Source organism: Corvus moneduloides, chromosome 15 (genome assembly GCF_009650955.1).
Source record: "Corvus moneduloides isolate bCorMon1 chromosome 15, bCorMon1.pri, whole genome shotgun sequence".
Lineage (NCBI taxonomy): Eukaryota > Metazoa > Chordata > Aves > Passeriformes > Corvidae > Corvus > Corvus moneduloides.
The window spans coordinates 17,444,319-17,458,104 of record NC_045490.1 but is presented as its reverse complement, the minus strand read 5'-3'; the positions used below and the strand labels follow the sequence as shown (position 1 = coordinate 17,458,104).

General features: G+C 61.1%; 1 protein-coding gene across 5 annotated transcripts in view; it reads right to left on the bottom strand.

Moving 5' to 3' along the window:
- Positions 1 to 463: 463 nt before the first annotated feature.
- Positions 464 to 13,786, bottom strand: part of PCDH1 (protocadherin 1) — a 58,078-nt gene continuing 44,755 nt past the window's right edge. For 4 of the 5 annotated variants that reach the window (XM_032124633.1, XM_032124630.1, XM_032124632.1 and 1 more), the window contains exon 5: positions 464 to 1,327. In XM_032124633.1, coding sequence (XP_031980524.1) covers positions 942 to 1,327 — 386 coding nt within the window. In that variant the 3' untranslated portion in view covers positions 464 to 941. Of the gene's footprint in view, positions 1,328 to 2,969; positions 3,013 to 13,786 lie in introns of all 5 variants that reach the window. The other variant, XM_032124635.1, reaches the window with a different exon arrangement.

Sequence of the window (13,786 nt, the reverse complement as noted above, 5' to 3'; positions counted from 1 at the left end):
CTTGACTGGGGGCTTCCCCACCCCTCCTCCACCCGCCAGCCGCAGGGCCACCACCGGGGACCACCCCCCCCCACCCCAAAGCAGCCCCCACCTATGGCACCGGGCAGTCCCTAGGGACCCTGCAGCTTGTGGGCACAGTGACAACGTTCAGAAAGAGATCCAGGCTGAAAAATAGCAAAGTCCCTACAGTCCGGCCAGGATGCTGCCCCTCTCCTCCAGCTCCCCAGCTGCTGTTTCAGGGACTGATCACATCTCTATTTACAATATAGAACATGAGTGCGGGCCGGACGCTGCGCTCCCAGGGGCTCTTCCACGCACGAAACCATTCAAAGCTGGAACTTGCTCCCTGTGGTTTGTTATTTTTCTCTCTCTTTTTTTTTTTTTTTGTTTGGTTTTTCCTCTTTTTTTTTTGTCTGGATTTTTTTTTTCTCTTTTGTTTTGTTTTCTCCTTAAACGTCTTTTTTTTGTTTGTTTGTTTGTTTGTTTGTTTCAAGGACAATAAAAAGTTGCGATCAGGCAGGACTTGAATGTCATTCCTAAGATTCGTATTTACAGGAGTCTACAGCAAAGAGACAGGCAGCTGGCTCCCCGTGCTCGGGGACACCCCTCGTCCTATGCCCCAGGAACTCCACCAGCTCTGCGTGGACCTTTGGTACGTAAGCCCTTCTCTCCCCTTCTCCGTGCCCTCCGCACCAGGAGCCTGCCCAGCCCTCCCCGGCAGCAGTTCGGGATGCTCGGCAATCGGGGTTGGGATGCTTCTCATCCTCCCCACCCACCCCCAGCCCCGGGAAACACGGGGTTAAAAAGGCGCTCCTCTCCTCCCTGCCTCGCCCTGCCCTGCTCCCCGCAGAGCCCCCTGCCTGGAGAAGCGGCCGGAGCCATAAAGCATCGAAGTGGGAAATGTTCCTCTGGCCTCCGCTCCCTGCCCCTCGCGCCCAGCCTCACAGGTAGATCTCCCTCTTGGTGGTCTGGGCCGAGGGGGTGGTGGCTGGCTGGAAGTCCGAGGTCTGGGTGAGAGGAATTTCTTCCATGGGAGAGTCCTTGCAGGGCTCATGGCTACTATTGGAGAAGGCACTGTACGTGGGGAGCAGGCGGAGGTTGGCCATTTTGGTGCTGCGCTCTTCCGACAGTCTGGGGCTGCCGTTCCCGACTTGCTCTTGACTCCCTCGGTCTTGGTAAGGCACAAAAGTGGAGAGTTTGAGGGCGTTCTTGGGCCTGCGGCTGGGGGAGGACTGGCCGGGCATCCAGCAGGTGTCGGAGTGGCCGAACTCCGTGCACTCCCGGGTGCAGGTCCCAGTCATGGCTACATCGGGCAGAGGCCGGAGATCTGCGGGGAACAAGGGACAGCAGCGTCACACTCAGGAACCCCGGCTCGGGATGCGGGGATGGAGCGCGGGGATGAGCGGCAGGGACTGGACAGCTCCCTCCTACCCACGCTGGGAGGGACAGCCGGACCCACGGACACCCCCAGAGCCGGACCCACGGACACCCCTGGAGCCAGACCCACGGACACCCCCAGAGCCAGACTCACGGACAGCCAGGGAGCAAAGCAGAGCTGGGAGGGGAACCCAAGGCCACAGAGAAACAGGAGGCAGAGCACAGAGCAGAGCTCAGCGAGCCCCTTCGGGACAAGGATGGCGCAGGGAGCCTGGGTTTGCACAGCGGGACACACGCTGCCACCAGGCTTGTGATCCCAAAAGTTTAGGCAGCACCTGGAACCTGCTAAGCTCCAGGAATTTCCACTGGGTACCACCAGTGGTTTCACTGTGCAGAGGCAGAACCGCCCTGAACTCAGCCCCGAGGCACAGCCGTGTGTCCTGGGCAGCATCCTCGGGCATCCCTGCTCTGCTCCCACCAGGCATTCCAGGCCACATTCCAGCCTCCCCCTGGCACCCTCAGCAGGAGCCACAAGCCCAGGCAGAAGTCCTGGTCTCCTGTGGAGCCTGAAACCCCCAAGCACACGGAGGCAAAGCCATGAGAGGCTGGAGATGCTGGGAGCCCCCCATGCCAGGGGTGCCCTGTGCACCAAACCCTGTCCCTGAGGGAGCCCAGCACCCGAGGGCACCACAGCTCCCTGCTCCTGGCACAGCCGGGACACGGAGCACCAGTTACACCAGTCCACGGTCTGGTGTCCTCACACAGCAGCCACCCCCTACCCCAGGTGTCACTGAGCCTTGGCCAGGTGTCCTTGGCACAGGCAGCATCTGTCACGAGGCTTCCGAGGCCAGAATTTGGCACTTCCATGCCGAGCTGAGCGTCCCTCCAAGAGCCATCCTGGTCATGAGCCATTCCTTGATTCCCACCCCAATTTGGGACACCGCAGAGCACCCTGGGACACGTCACTGCCTGCTGCCACAGGCAGAGCCAGCCTGGTGCTGGTGCTGGGGTGGAAGTGGGAGCTTGAGACCGCTCGGACTTCCAGATGTTCCTGTGGTTCCCAAAAATCCCCTCCATGTCTCCTCCACCGTGGAGCTCTCTCCACTGACAGACTGATGGAGGGAGATGCCAGAGAGCTCTGGGGACCTGAGACATGTGGGACATCCCCCTTCCCACTGGATACACACAATCCCCTGATCCCAAAAGCAGGGCAGACCCACAGGTGCTCACTGAGCCCTGGGAAGAAGCAAAGAGCACCATAGTGGGGTTTCTGCCCTGGCCAACGCTCCCTCCTGCCACCAGTTTGGGATTGTCACACCCCCGAGTCACCCTGGCACAGCTTTCACACACAGGATGCAGGGAAGGCTCCAGACAATGCTGGGAATGCTTGACACAGGCATGGACGAAGGGGCAAAGTCAGCAGCCAACCACTGTGCGAGCATATCTTGCCCTACAACAGCCCCCAGCGACCGTCCCCAAATCCTCAGCTGGGGGCTGAGGCAGCCCACTTCTCCCCCTAGGGCCTGTGCCCGCATTCCATCCCTGGCGCCCACGGAAGCTGGGATATCCTGGCGGGAGCCACACGGACATACCTGATGGCAGCCCCCCTTCACAGCCTGCTCCGCTCAGGGGACTCTGATGAGGGGCAGAAAAAGGACGACAGGGTCACGTCAGTGCACAGCCCCGGCCTCCACACCCCCTTCAGCCTGCGCCACCCCCCGTCACACTGCTCCGAGCCCTGTCCCCCTTGTCCCCGCTGCCTCCTCGGCCTCTCCTGGCCCTGCTCCAGCCTCCTGGAGGCTGCTTGGCCGTGGCTGCTCCTCCCTCACTCCTCGCTCCAGCTTTATCCCGATCCTCCCTGGAGTCCGGTGGCCCTCGCTGGACTCACACGGGGGACGCTCGAAGCCACCCGGGTGGTGACACCAGAAGCTCAGGCGTGCAGAGGGGCTGGGGCTGTGCACACACGGGGATACACACACGGACACACGTGGATACACACATGGATACACACACGGATCCGTCCGAGCAGGATGCTCCGCCCTGCTCACAGCACAGGGCACAGCCACGCTCACACTGCGGGGACAGAAGCAGCAGCACAAAAGCAGCAGCGCGGGGGACACGGCAGCGGCACGGGCGGCACCAGGGCACAGCTTGGCAGGGCACGTCCTTGGGGCTGGCCATGCACCACCCGCCCCATTTCCAGGGGAATGGCCTCGTTCCTCTCCCCCAGCTCAGCTGGAATGGGAGATGGGGAGCCAGAGGCACAACAGCTCCGTTTTCATCCCTGCTCCGTGCAAGTCGAAGCATAGAACGGAGCCTGAATCCAAGAGGATCCATCAGGTTTTCCTCTCAGGACCACAGGATGCCCCAGTGGCCACGCAATGGCTTGGTCACTCTGAGGTGGTGTTCTGTGGTCTTTCACTTCTGTCCAAGAGGAATTATGGCCATCCTTTCCTCACCAGCTTTCCCCCTGCACATCCTTTCCTCCCCCAGAAAGGCGCTGGTGCTCTGTGCTCCTGGGCGAGTGGATGGGAGCCATCCCCTCTTCCTGGGGCAGAAGGAGCTTTGCCGAGCCCACGGAGGGGACTGGCAGGGCTGAAATAAAATCCACCTCTGCAGGGAATAAAGCTACAGAGATTTCCCCGTGCCAGCAGCAGCTTGGGAATGGCAGGATCAAGCAGGAACGCTGTGTTCAGGGGCTTTTATTCTGCTTTTCCCATTGTCTGCTCCTGGCACTGAAGCCTTTTTCCAGCGTTGTCCCCTCGCTTGCGGGGCCACTGAGGAGCGGATTCTGTGCCATGAGCCCGGAACAGGGCAGGGCAGAATTCCTGAATAGCTGGGACTGAGGGAAAACACGACCCCATGGCCTAATTCCCAGCACATGCTGGTGGCTCAGGGATGTGCTGCCAGGCAAGCACTAATCCATCTTTGGTGGGAATTTCGCCCATCGCTTTTCCCAAATTTTGTGGGGTGGTGAGGCAGGCTCGCACCTCGGGGTGCACAAAGGGCACTCGGGATTTCGGGCCCCTCCGCCACCCAAAATGCAAGGTTGTGCCTCTGAAGCCCTGGAATGTGACAATATTCCCGGGGGATGACGAGGACGGCCGCGCCCTTGGCAGCACCACGGCATCCTGGTCACGCCGAGTTGTGCAGTTGCCGGGTTCCCCTGAGCGTTAGCCCATCCTGGTTATCCTCCCTCCAGGCCTCCAGACTGTGCTTCCCAGCCAGGGAAGCAGTGGCTTGGCCACTCACAACCCCCCCATCCTCCCGGCTCCCCCCTTCCTGCAGCTTTGCCTCTCTCTGGTACCCCCTTGTCCGCTGCCCCGGGGCTCTCTCCTCCTCAGGGATGAATCCAGGGCAGGAAAAATCAGATCCCTTTGGGTTTTTGGCGGGCACGGTGGGGGTTTTACACCGGGATGCCCTCAGAGATGCCCCCTGGAGCCGTGGCACTGCTCCCATGCTGTTCCCATCTCCTGCTCCTCGGGAAGGAGGCTGGGCCAGGCTGGCTCCTCCGGGAACAGGCTCACATCAGTGCTGCTGCTGATTTTTGCTGCCTGCCTCTCTCCCCACCCAGAGCAGGAGCTCATCCCGTCGCAGCCGCCTCTCTGAAACCATACTGGGGGATTCCAGCAGAGCTCTGGGGCACTTTGGGAACGAGACAAAAGCAGCAGCCTCAGACAGCAGCGCTTCCATCTCCTGCAGGAGACGGGCAGAGGTTCCCTCGCCCTCTGCAAGCCCAGGAGCTCCAAGCACAGGCCCAGAGCCAGCCCCGAGCATGTTTTTTATGCCACCCCAGCCTGGTTTGGTCCTCCTGTGTCTTCCACTTGCATCGGACGGCGGCACCGTGCAGTGTCAGGAGAGCAGGGATGGATGAGGTGGCACAGGAGAGGGCTTGGAAGGGAGGGGAGGTGCTGGAGCAGCTCTGGAGGGGAGGCAGTGGGGCTGTGACAGAGCAGAGCACAGCAGAGGATGCAGAGAAGCCCGGGAAAGGGGAGGAGGGAAGCACAGCATGCCAGGAGGGACGGGAGAGGCTCGGTGGTGTGGAGAAACGGGGAATGGGAGAGCGGGGAGAGCAGCTGGGAGGAAAACCGGATGCTTTCCCATAGCTGGGATCAGAAAGAGCCTTCTTGGCCTCCACTGGCCACTCGTCCCACCCAGCTGCCCCGAAAGCAGAGCCCCAAAGCCCTGAGCTGTGCTGGCCCCGGGGACAGGGGGATGGAACAGGGCCCAGAGGTTTGTCCTCAGCCAGGGCAGGGGGCAGTGCTCCCAGGAGAGGCAGCTTGGCCACCAAGCTGTGGACACCTGGAAATGCCCCTTCTCCCATTCCAAGCCCTCAGGGCTCTGCAGACCCCTCCGGGATGTCCCTGACGGTGGTGGCCTCCCATGACATCCTCTCCCAGCAGCACTGTCCCCCCTCCCTGTGCAACAAGGACTCCCTTCCTACCCCACAGCTCCTGGCAGTCGGCACCGTTCCCTACTCCACCATTCCCGGAGCCGTTCTCCTGCACCATCACTCCTCCAGGAACCATTGCCGGGACTCCTGCTCCCCGCTGCCCACGGCAGAGCTGCTCACGGGCCCCATCCTGCCGTGCCAGTGTTCTCCAGCGGTGCCACTCCCCGCAGCGCCACTCCCCACAGTGTGTCCCCCACAGTGTGTCCCCCACAGTGTGTCCCCCAGGTGTGTCCCCCAGGTGTGTCCCCCAGGTGTGTCCCCCAGGTGTGTCCCCCACGGCGCACTCCCGAAGGCGCAGCTCTCCCACGGCGCCGCTCCCCACAGGTGCCGCTCCCCGCAGCGCCGTTCCCGGGAAGCGCCGTCCCCCACGGCGCCGCTGCCTCCAGGTACGGCTCCCCCGGGGTGCCACGTCCCTCAGGTGCCATGTTCTGGGCTGCTGCCGCCTCCAGGTGCTGCCTCCCCCCGCTGCTGCCTTCCCCGCAGGCAGCGCTGCTGCGGTGGAGCCATTTCCTCCAGGTTCCATGTTTTACAGCGCTGCTCCCTCCAGATACCACTTCCCTGCGGAGCTGCTTCCTCCAGGCACCGGTGCTGCTGCTCCCCTCCCTCCTCAGACACCCTAAGGAAAGCTGGTGGGCATTGTGCAGCCCAGCATCCCATGTTCTCACACCCCATTGCTATCCTATCCTATCCTATCCTATCCTATCCTATCCTATCCCATCCCATCCCATCCCATCCCATCCCATTCCTATCCCATCCTATCCTATCCTATCCCATCCCATCCCATCCCATCCCATTCCTATCCCATCCTATCCTATCCCATCCCATCCTATCCCATCCCATCCCATCCCATCCCATCCCATCCCATCCTATCCTATGCCATCCCATCCCATCCCATCCCATCCCATCCCATCCCATCCCATCCCATCCCATTCCTATCCCATCCTATCCTATCCTATCCTATCCTATCCCATCCCATCCTATCCCATCCCATCCCATCCCATCTCATCCCATCCTATCCCATCCCATCCCATCCCATCCCATCCCATCCCATCCCATCCCATCCCATTCCTATCCCATCCTATCCTATCCTATCCTATCCTATCCCATCCCATCCCATCCCATCCCATCCCATCCCATCCCATCCCATCCTATCCCATCCCATCCCATCCCATCCCATCCCATCCTATGCCATCCCATCCCATCCCATCCCATCCCATCCCATCCCATCCCATCCCATCCCATTCCTATCCCATCCTATCCTATCCTATCCTATCCTATCCCATCCCATCCCATCCCATCCCATGCCATCCCATCCCATGCCCTCCTCCACGCCTGTGAATGAATGTACTTCATTATCCCACCCCTTTATTCCTCGCTCTCCATGCCAGGCCCGGTAGTCTGGAGAAGTCCCCCCACACTGGCACAAGAGATGCCCACCATCCCAGCCCTGGCCAGCTCAGCGGGAGCTCCCTGCAGGGAACAGGAGCTCCGTGGCCCATTCCCAACACGTTTTTCCCTGTCCAGGGCTGTTGGGAGAGGGGAGCTGTGCTGCAGGTGCCTCTGGAGCCAGGATCTCCTTCAAAGCCCCCCTTCACGGTCCCCAAATGAGGGGGGCACAGCCAGTGCATGATCCCAGCAGGGCATCATGGAATCATGGAATGTCCTGGGACCCACAAGGATCACCCAGTCCAACCCCTGGCCCTGCACAGACACCCCAGCAACCCCACCCTGGGCACCCCTGGCAGCGCTGTCCGAACGCTCCTGGAGTTCTGGCAGCCTCGGGGCCGTGCCCATTCCCTGGGGAGCCTGGGCAGTGCCCGGCACCCTCTGAGGAAGGACCTTTCCCTGCTCTGCATCCCAAACTTCCCTCTCCAGCCATTCCCTCCTTCCCTGAGCTCTGCCCTCAGCTCCTCTCTGCAGCTGGACCAGCCCAGTGCCCTCAGCCGCTCCTCGGGCGGCCCCTCCAGACCCTTCCCCAGCCCCGGCTCCCTCCTTTGGACGCTCTGGAGCAGCTTTGGATCTCTCTGATGTTGTGGCACCCAAAGTGCCCCAGCACTGGAGGTGAGGCCGCCCCAGCCCAGAGCAGAGCGGGACAATCCCTCCCTGGGCTGAGCCCCCAGGACACCCTACGGATGCAGGATCCCTCCCACAGCTCCTCACCCATTCCTGGCCCCAGATTCCCATGTGGACCAGCCCAGAGCTCACCAATGTCCCTGTGCAGGCCCTGGGGGAGCTGCTCGAGAGATGCCCGGCCCCACAGCGCTGCTCCAGGGATTGATGGGCACAGAAACAGCGGGAGCTGGGAGCACGGGAAGCTCGGGAGCTGGGAGCGCAGGCACGGAGCCCCGGCTTTCCCCAGCCGCAGCTCCCTCACCCCCTCCCGGTGCAGACGGTTTGCAGGACCGTTCCTAGTGCTACAACACCCTGACAGATGGCTTCCCAAACTTCCCACCCTCGCTCCAGATGGCTCCCGGTATCGGAGCCCGACCCGGCACTGCCCACCAAGGTGGCGACTGCGGCTCCGAGCCACACCTCCGGCTCCCGGGGCAAGAGCGAGCAACACCCGCTCTTCCAATGAACCCCGAGAGCTCCCCAGCGCACAGACGGGTTTCTGCTGGGCTCCGGAGGCAGGAGATGGAACACACACCCAGCATCTCCCCCGGCCCCGCTGGCTCTGCCCTCGTGCTGAACAGCAGCAGCTCCAGGCAGCACACACAGCTCGCCCCCAAGTTAAGGGGCTGTCAGCCCCCGCATGAGTCCCCGGCTCCTGGAGGACATTCCAACACTCCCGAGCTGCAAACGGCTTCCCAGCTCCTGCCGAGGGGATCCCAGCACCCCCCAGGAATGGATGGGGACAGATGCACCCACCAGGCTCAGCACCGCCGGCACAGGTGGGGCTGAGGGGCTTTGCCCGGCTCCCAGGGGATGTGTTCTTCCTTCTCCCTGCTCTCAGGGATGTGTTCTTCCTCAGCCCAGCTCCCAGGGGATCTCTTCTTCCTTCTCCCATCTCCCAGGGGATCTGTATTTCCTTTTCCCACTCCCAGGGGATCTGATCTTCCCGCTTGTGCCAGAGCTGGAGCTGGAGGAGCCACCTCCCTGCCGCAGTCACACCACGGGCACTGTGAGACAGCGGCCACATGGCCACAGCAATGGCAGGCAGAGCACCCAGATGGATGTTCCCCGACACTGAGCGTGTCCCTGCGGGGCTCACAGGGCTCAGCGACACGCTCAGGGCTCCCAAAATCCCCATCACCCCACAGCTTCCCTGTGGTACCCAGAGAAACAAATCCAACCCTCCTATAACAGATTTTGTGCTCGTGGTGCCACCCCCATGATCTCCTACCCTGGCACGGAGGGGCTTCAACCTTCGCTGGACTATAAAAAGCAGAATTATTACACACATGCTGATATAATTATGTTAAGAAGCACCTTAATAGGATTACAGGGTTCAAAGGTTAGGAAATGCCAAAATTAGGATTGTCCAGGCAGCCTTAATTCTCCTCATGAAAGTGCTTTGTGATGCAGACCAGAGTCACACTCCGGTGGGAAATATTTCCCCTGGGGTCCCTTTGTGGCTTCCAGGGAGAGGACAGAACCACCGGGGAGAGATAACGGGGAGGAAGCTGCTTTGCCACTGAGACTCTGCCCCAGAGGCTGCAGAAATCGGGGAAGGTGCAAGGAAAGGGTCAAGAGACCACAGAAAATTCCTTCTTTAAAAACGGGCTGGAGGATGGGTGGGGTTGCTCTCCTAATGAGAAAAAACCAGCAATTTCCTCTCCTCCTTCTGGAAATAAAATATCTGGGCATATTTCACTGGCAATTCTCAAAATATCTGGTACCTGGCACCTGCCCTCCATGAAAGATCGGGTCCTTGCAGCTAAAGCTCGAAGCAGCCAAAAGCAGAGGCGAGGAATGAGCATTGCTGGGCAATCGTCCTCACTCACGTTGCATGAAACAAACCAATGAATGAAATCCTGGATCCGTGAATATCCCACACATTACCCTACAGACAAGAGACCTTCCACAGATATCCACCAGAAAGCTTGGGGAGTCCCAATCAATCCATGGAATAACCAAACCCTCCCCCAGCTCCTGCAATACCCAGGTGAGCAACAACGCCTGAGGCTCCTTTAGGAGCGCACGAAGGTCCTAAAACCATGGAATTGCGGGCAGTGGAGCTGCCCTGGTTCCGTCCCCGCCCCAGGAGCAGGGACAGGTGGGAGCACAGGGCTCTCCTGGCTCCGGCAGGGCTAATGATGGTTATGTAAATCCCATGGGAGCGCGGCTCCACCTGCCATCCCCGAGGGCTGCCCGCTCATGCATGCCTTGGATGCGCATTCCTGCTGCCCAAATTCCTCCGCGATTGCTCCCGCCCAATTCCCACCTCGGCTCTGCTGATGGATGCGCGGGATTCCGCCCGTGGGGGGCTGTGGGGGTGACCTGGGCCCTCCTCCAGGCAGCGGCTCCCTGGGGACACGGGAATGGCTCCCCCAGAGCTCCCTGGGGACACGGGAATGGCTCCCCCAGAACTCCCTGGGGACACGGGAATGGCTCCCCCAGAGCTCCCTGGGGACACGGGAATGGCCATCCCAGAACTCCCTGAGGACACGGGAATGGCTCCCCCAGAACTCCCTGGGGACACGGGAATGGCCATCCCAGAACTCCCTGAGGACACGGGAATGGCACTCCCAGAACTCCCTGGGGACACGGAATGGCCATCCCAGAGCTCCCTGGGGACACGGGAATGGCTCCCCTAGAATACCCTGGGGACATGGGAATGGCTCTCCCAGAACTCCCTGGGGACACGGGAATGGCCATCCCAGAGCTCCCTGGCACACTCTGGGTACCCAGTGCTGCCAGCTGATGTGACACAAAGGGCCAGGCCACCAGGAGCAGCATCACCAGTGCCACTGAGAGCTCTGGCCACCCACTGAGCTGGTGACACGGTGCCCACAAGGCCAGCTGTCCTTCCCAGCCCTGTGCTGCACTTCGCTCTTGGCTGGACCCGGGTGAGGGACAGGTGGTGGCCCTGGTGGCACCAGGCCCTGGGGAGCTGCCAGTCCATGTTAACACGGGTTGGTGACACACAGTGGTCCTCTTACCCCGTGTCCCCAGGTCCCCAGCTCTCAGAGCGTCACTGGACACATCGTGGTTCCAGAGGGGCTGTGCCCTGTGGGGCTGGGGACAGTCCCCCACTCCTGGCAGGGGGATGTCGCAGCAGCAAACGCTTCTCCCAGGAGGAACCTGAGCACGTCATCCTGGAGCTTTGCCTTGTGCCTGAGCCTGTCAAAGGGCAGCTCTGATCCTCCCTGACCTGTCCCCTCTGCCCTGGGCTGGGGGGAGCACAGAGGGTCCCCTGCACCCTCATCCCACCCAGACCATGGGATTGCACCCCCATCCCTGGGGCTGGCCTGGGCACCCTCCTCCTGCTGCATCCCAGTGCTCATCCCGCACCTCCAAGGGTTAATCAGCCTCTCCAGAGCTTCTCAAAGCTAATTAGAAAGAGCCTGGGCCAGTGTGGTGGCAGACACGGCTGCACTTATCTCCCCACTTCCGGGGCTCTGCCCTTATCATTTAATTAAAGCTGCAGCCGTGCTTCCCTGGCTGGCAGCAGCTCATCACGGAGGGCACTGGAGCTTGAGGGATCCTCTGCCAGCTCGCCAGGAAGAGCAGGAGAAGGGAGGGAACAGGCCTCGGGAAGGACAAGCAGAGGAAGAAGAAGAAGATAAAGGAAGAGCCTCTTTGTACTGGTGGCTCTGGGAATGCAGCAAGGGACCCCAGTGTGCCACCCCTGTGCTGTGCGTGGGGGGACGTGGGGACAGCTCTGCTCCGGGTGGACCTGGGCGATGCCACAGCTTGGGAATGAGCCAAGAAAATGCCTTGGCTGGGAGGCACTTCGGGCTGGCTCCATCTCCCAGCACCCCCAAAGCAGCCCCAAAGGAGCTCCCCCACAGAATTCCAGGGTCATTGAGGTTGGAAAAGCCCTCCCAGCCATCCAAGCTGTGCCCGATGCCCACCTTGTCCCCAGCCCAGAGCACCGAGTACCACCTCCAGCCCTTCCTTGGACACCTCCGGGGATGGGCACTCCAAACCTCCCTGGGCAGCCCCTGCCAAGGCCTGAGCACCCTTTCCATGGGGAAATTCCTGCTGCTGTCCACCCTGAGCCTGCCCTGGCCCAGCCTGAGGCCGTTCCCTCTCCTCCTGTCCCTGTTCCCTGCCAGCAGAGCCCGACCCCCCCGGCTGCCCCCTCCTGTCAGGGACTTGTGCAGAGCCACAAGGTCCCCCCTGAGCCTCCTTTGCTCCAGGCTGAGCCCCTTTCCCAGCTCCCTCAGCCGCTCCTGCGGCTCCAGCCCCTTCCCAGCTCCCTTCCCTGCCCTGGACACGCTCCAGCCCCTCAGGGTCTCTCTGGCCATGAGGGCCCAGAACTGGACACAGCCCTCGAGGTCCCTCAGCAGGGCCAGCACAGGGGACGGGCACTGCCCCGGTCCTGCTGTCACACTGTTTGTGATCCAGGCCAGGTGCCCATGGCCTCCTTGCCCACCTGGGCACACCTGGGCTCCCAGTGAGGCACCCTCAGGTGCACCCTGACCCCCGAGCCCCAGAGCAGAGCCAGCCATGCTCAACCCTCCCAGAGGAAAAGGACAATTCCTGCCGTGCTGGGCCAAACATCCCAAAGAAAACTGGAGAGCACAGAGCACTGGGAAATGTCCAGGGGACATTTAAGCAACTGGATGGATGTAAATCAAGGAACAGGATGGATGCCCATGGAGCAACAGCAGCAAACTCCTGCTGGTCTCCAAAAGAGGACATGGATCACAGAATCGTGGAATCACAGACTGGTTTGGGTTGGAAGGAACCTTAAAGCTCTTCTTGTTCCCATGGGCAGGGACACCTCCCACTATTCCAGGCTGCTCCAAGCCCCGTCCCACCTGGCCTTGGACTCTTCCAGGGATGGAGCAGCTGGAGCAGCCACAGCTCCTCTGGGCAACCTCAGGGCTTCACCCCCCTCACAGAGAAGGATTTTTGCCTACTCTCTGCCAGTTGCAATCCATTCCCCTGATGGATAAACCCTGGGAATGCTGTTGTCTGAAGGCCACACACGGCAGTGTGGGCGCAGCTACCCCGGGATGTGTTCTGGAGTACACTCAGTGCACATTTTAGGACAAGCAGCCCCCGACCGCTGCTGGCAGCTCCCGTGCCAAATCCCACACCCCTCTCCCAGAGCGTGGTTAAGCTAATGGATCTTGAAAGGAAATTTTCATAATCACTTTGTTAGCAGGGCTGAGGCAGCACGGCTTGTTCTCCAAAACCAGCCGGAACAGCTCCGCTAAAACTTAGGAAAAATAGAAAAAAGAAATTAACCTGAGGGAAACCCAGCATGGCAAATTAACGCTGTGGTGTTGGAAAGCAGCTGAGGTGATAAGCGATCGGAAAGGAGCCTGCACAGCACAAAATGTCAGAGCCCGAGGCTGCGCAGTGCAGGGGATGATCCTCATTCCAGGCTCCAGGAGCTGCTCCGAAGGCACAGCCCGGCTGGAGCTGTGCGTGTGTGCCTGGCACGCTCCGAGCGCGAGGAACGGAGCCACGGGAGCAGCGCGGTGCCAGCACTGCGCTGGGAATGGGAGCACCAGCCTGGGGAGGAGCTGGGAAAGGGGCTCAGCCTGCAGCAAAGGAGGCTCAGGGGGGACCTTGTGGCTCCGCACAAGTCCCTGACAGGAGGGGGCAGCCGGGGGGGGGGTCAGGCTCTGCTCGCAGGGGACAAGGACAGGAGGAGTGGCCTCAAGTTGCACCAGCAGAGGTTCAAGTCGGACATCAGCAGGAAAATTTCTTCACTGCAGGATGGTCAAGCCCTGGCACAGCTGCCCAGGGCAGTGGTGGAGTCACCCTGGAGGGATTTCAAAGCCCTGTGGATGTGGCACCTGGGGACATGGCTTAGTGGTGGCCTGGGCAGTGCTG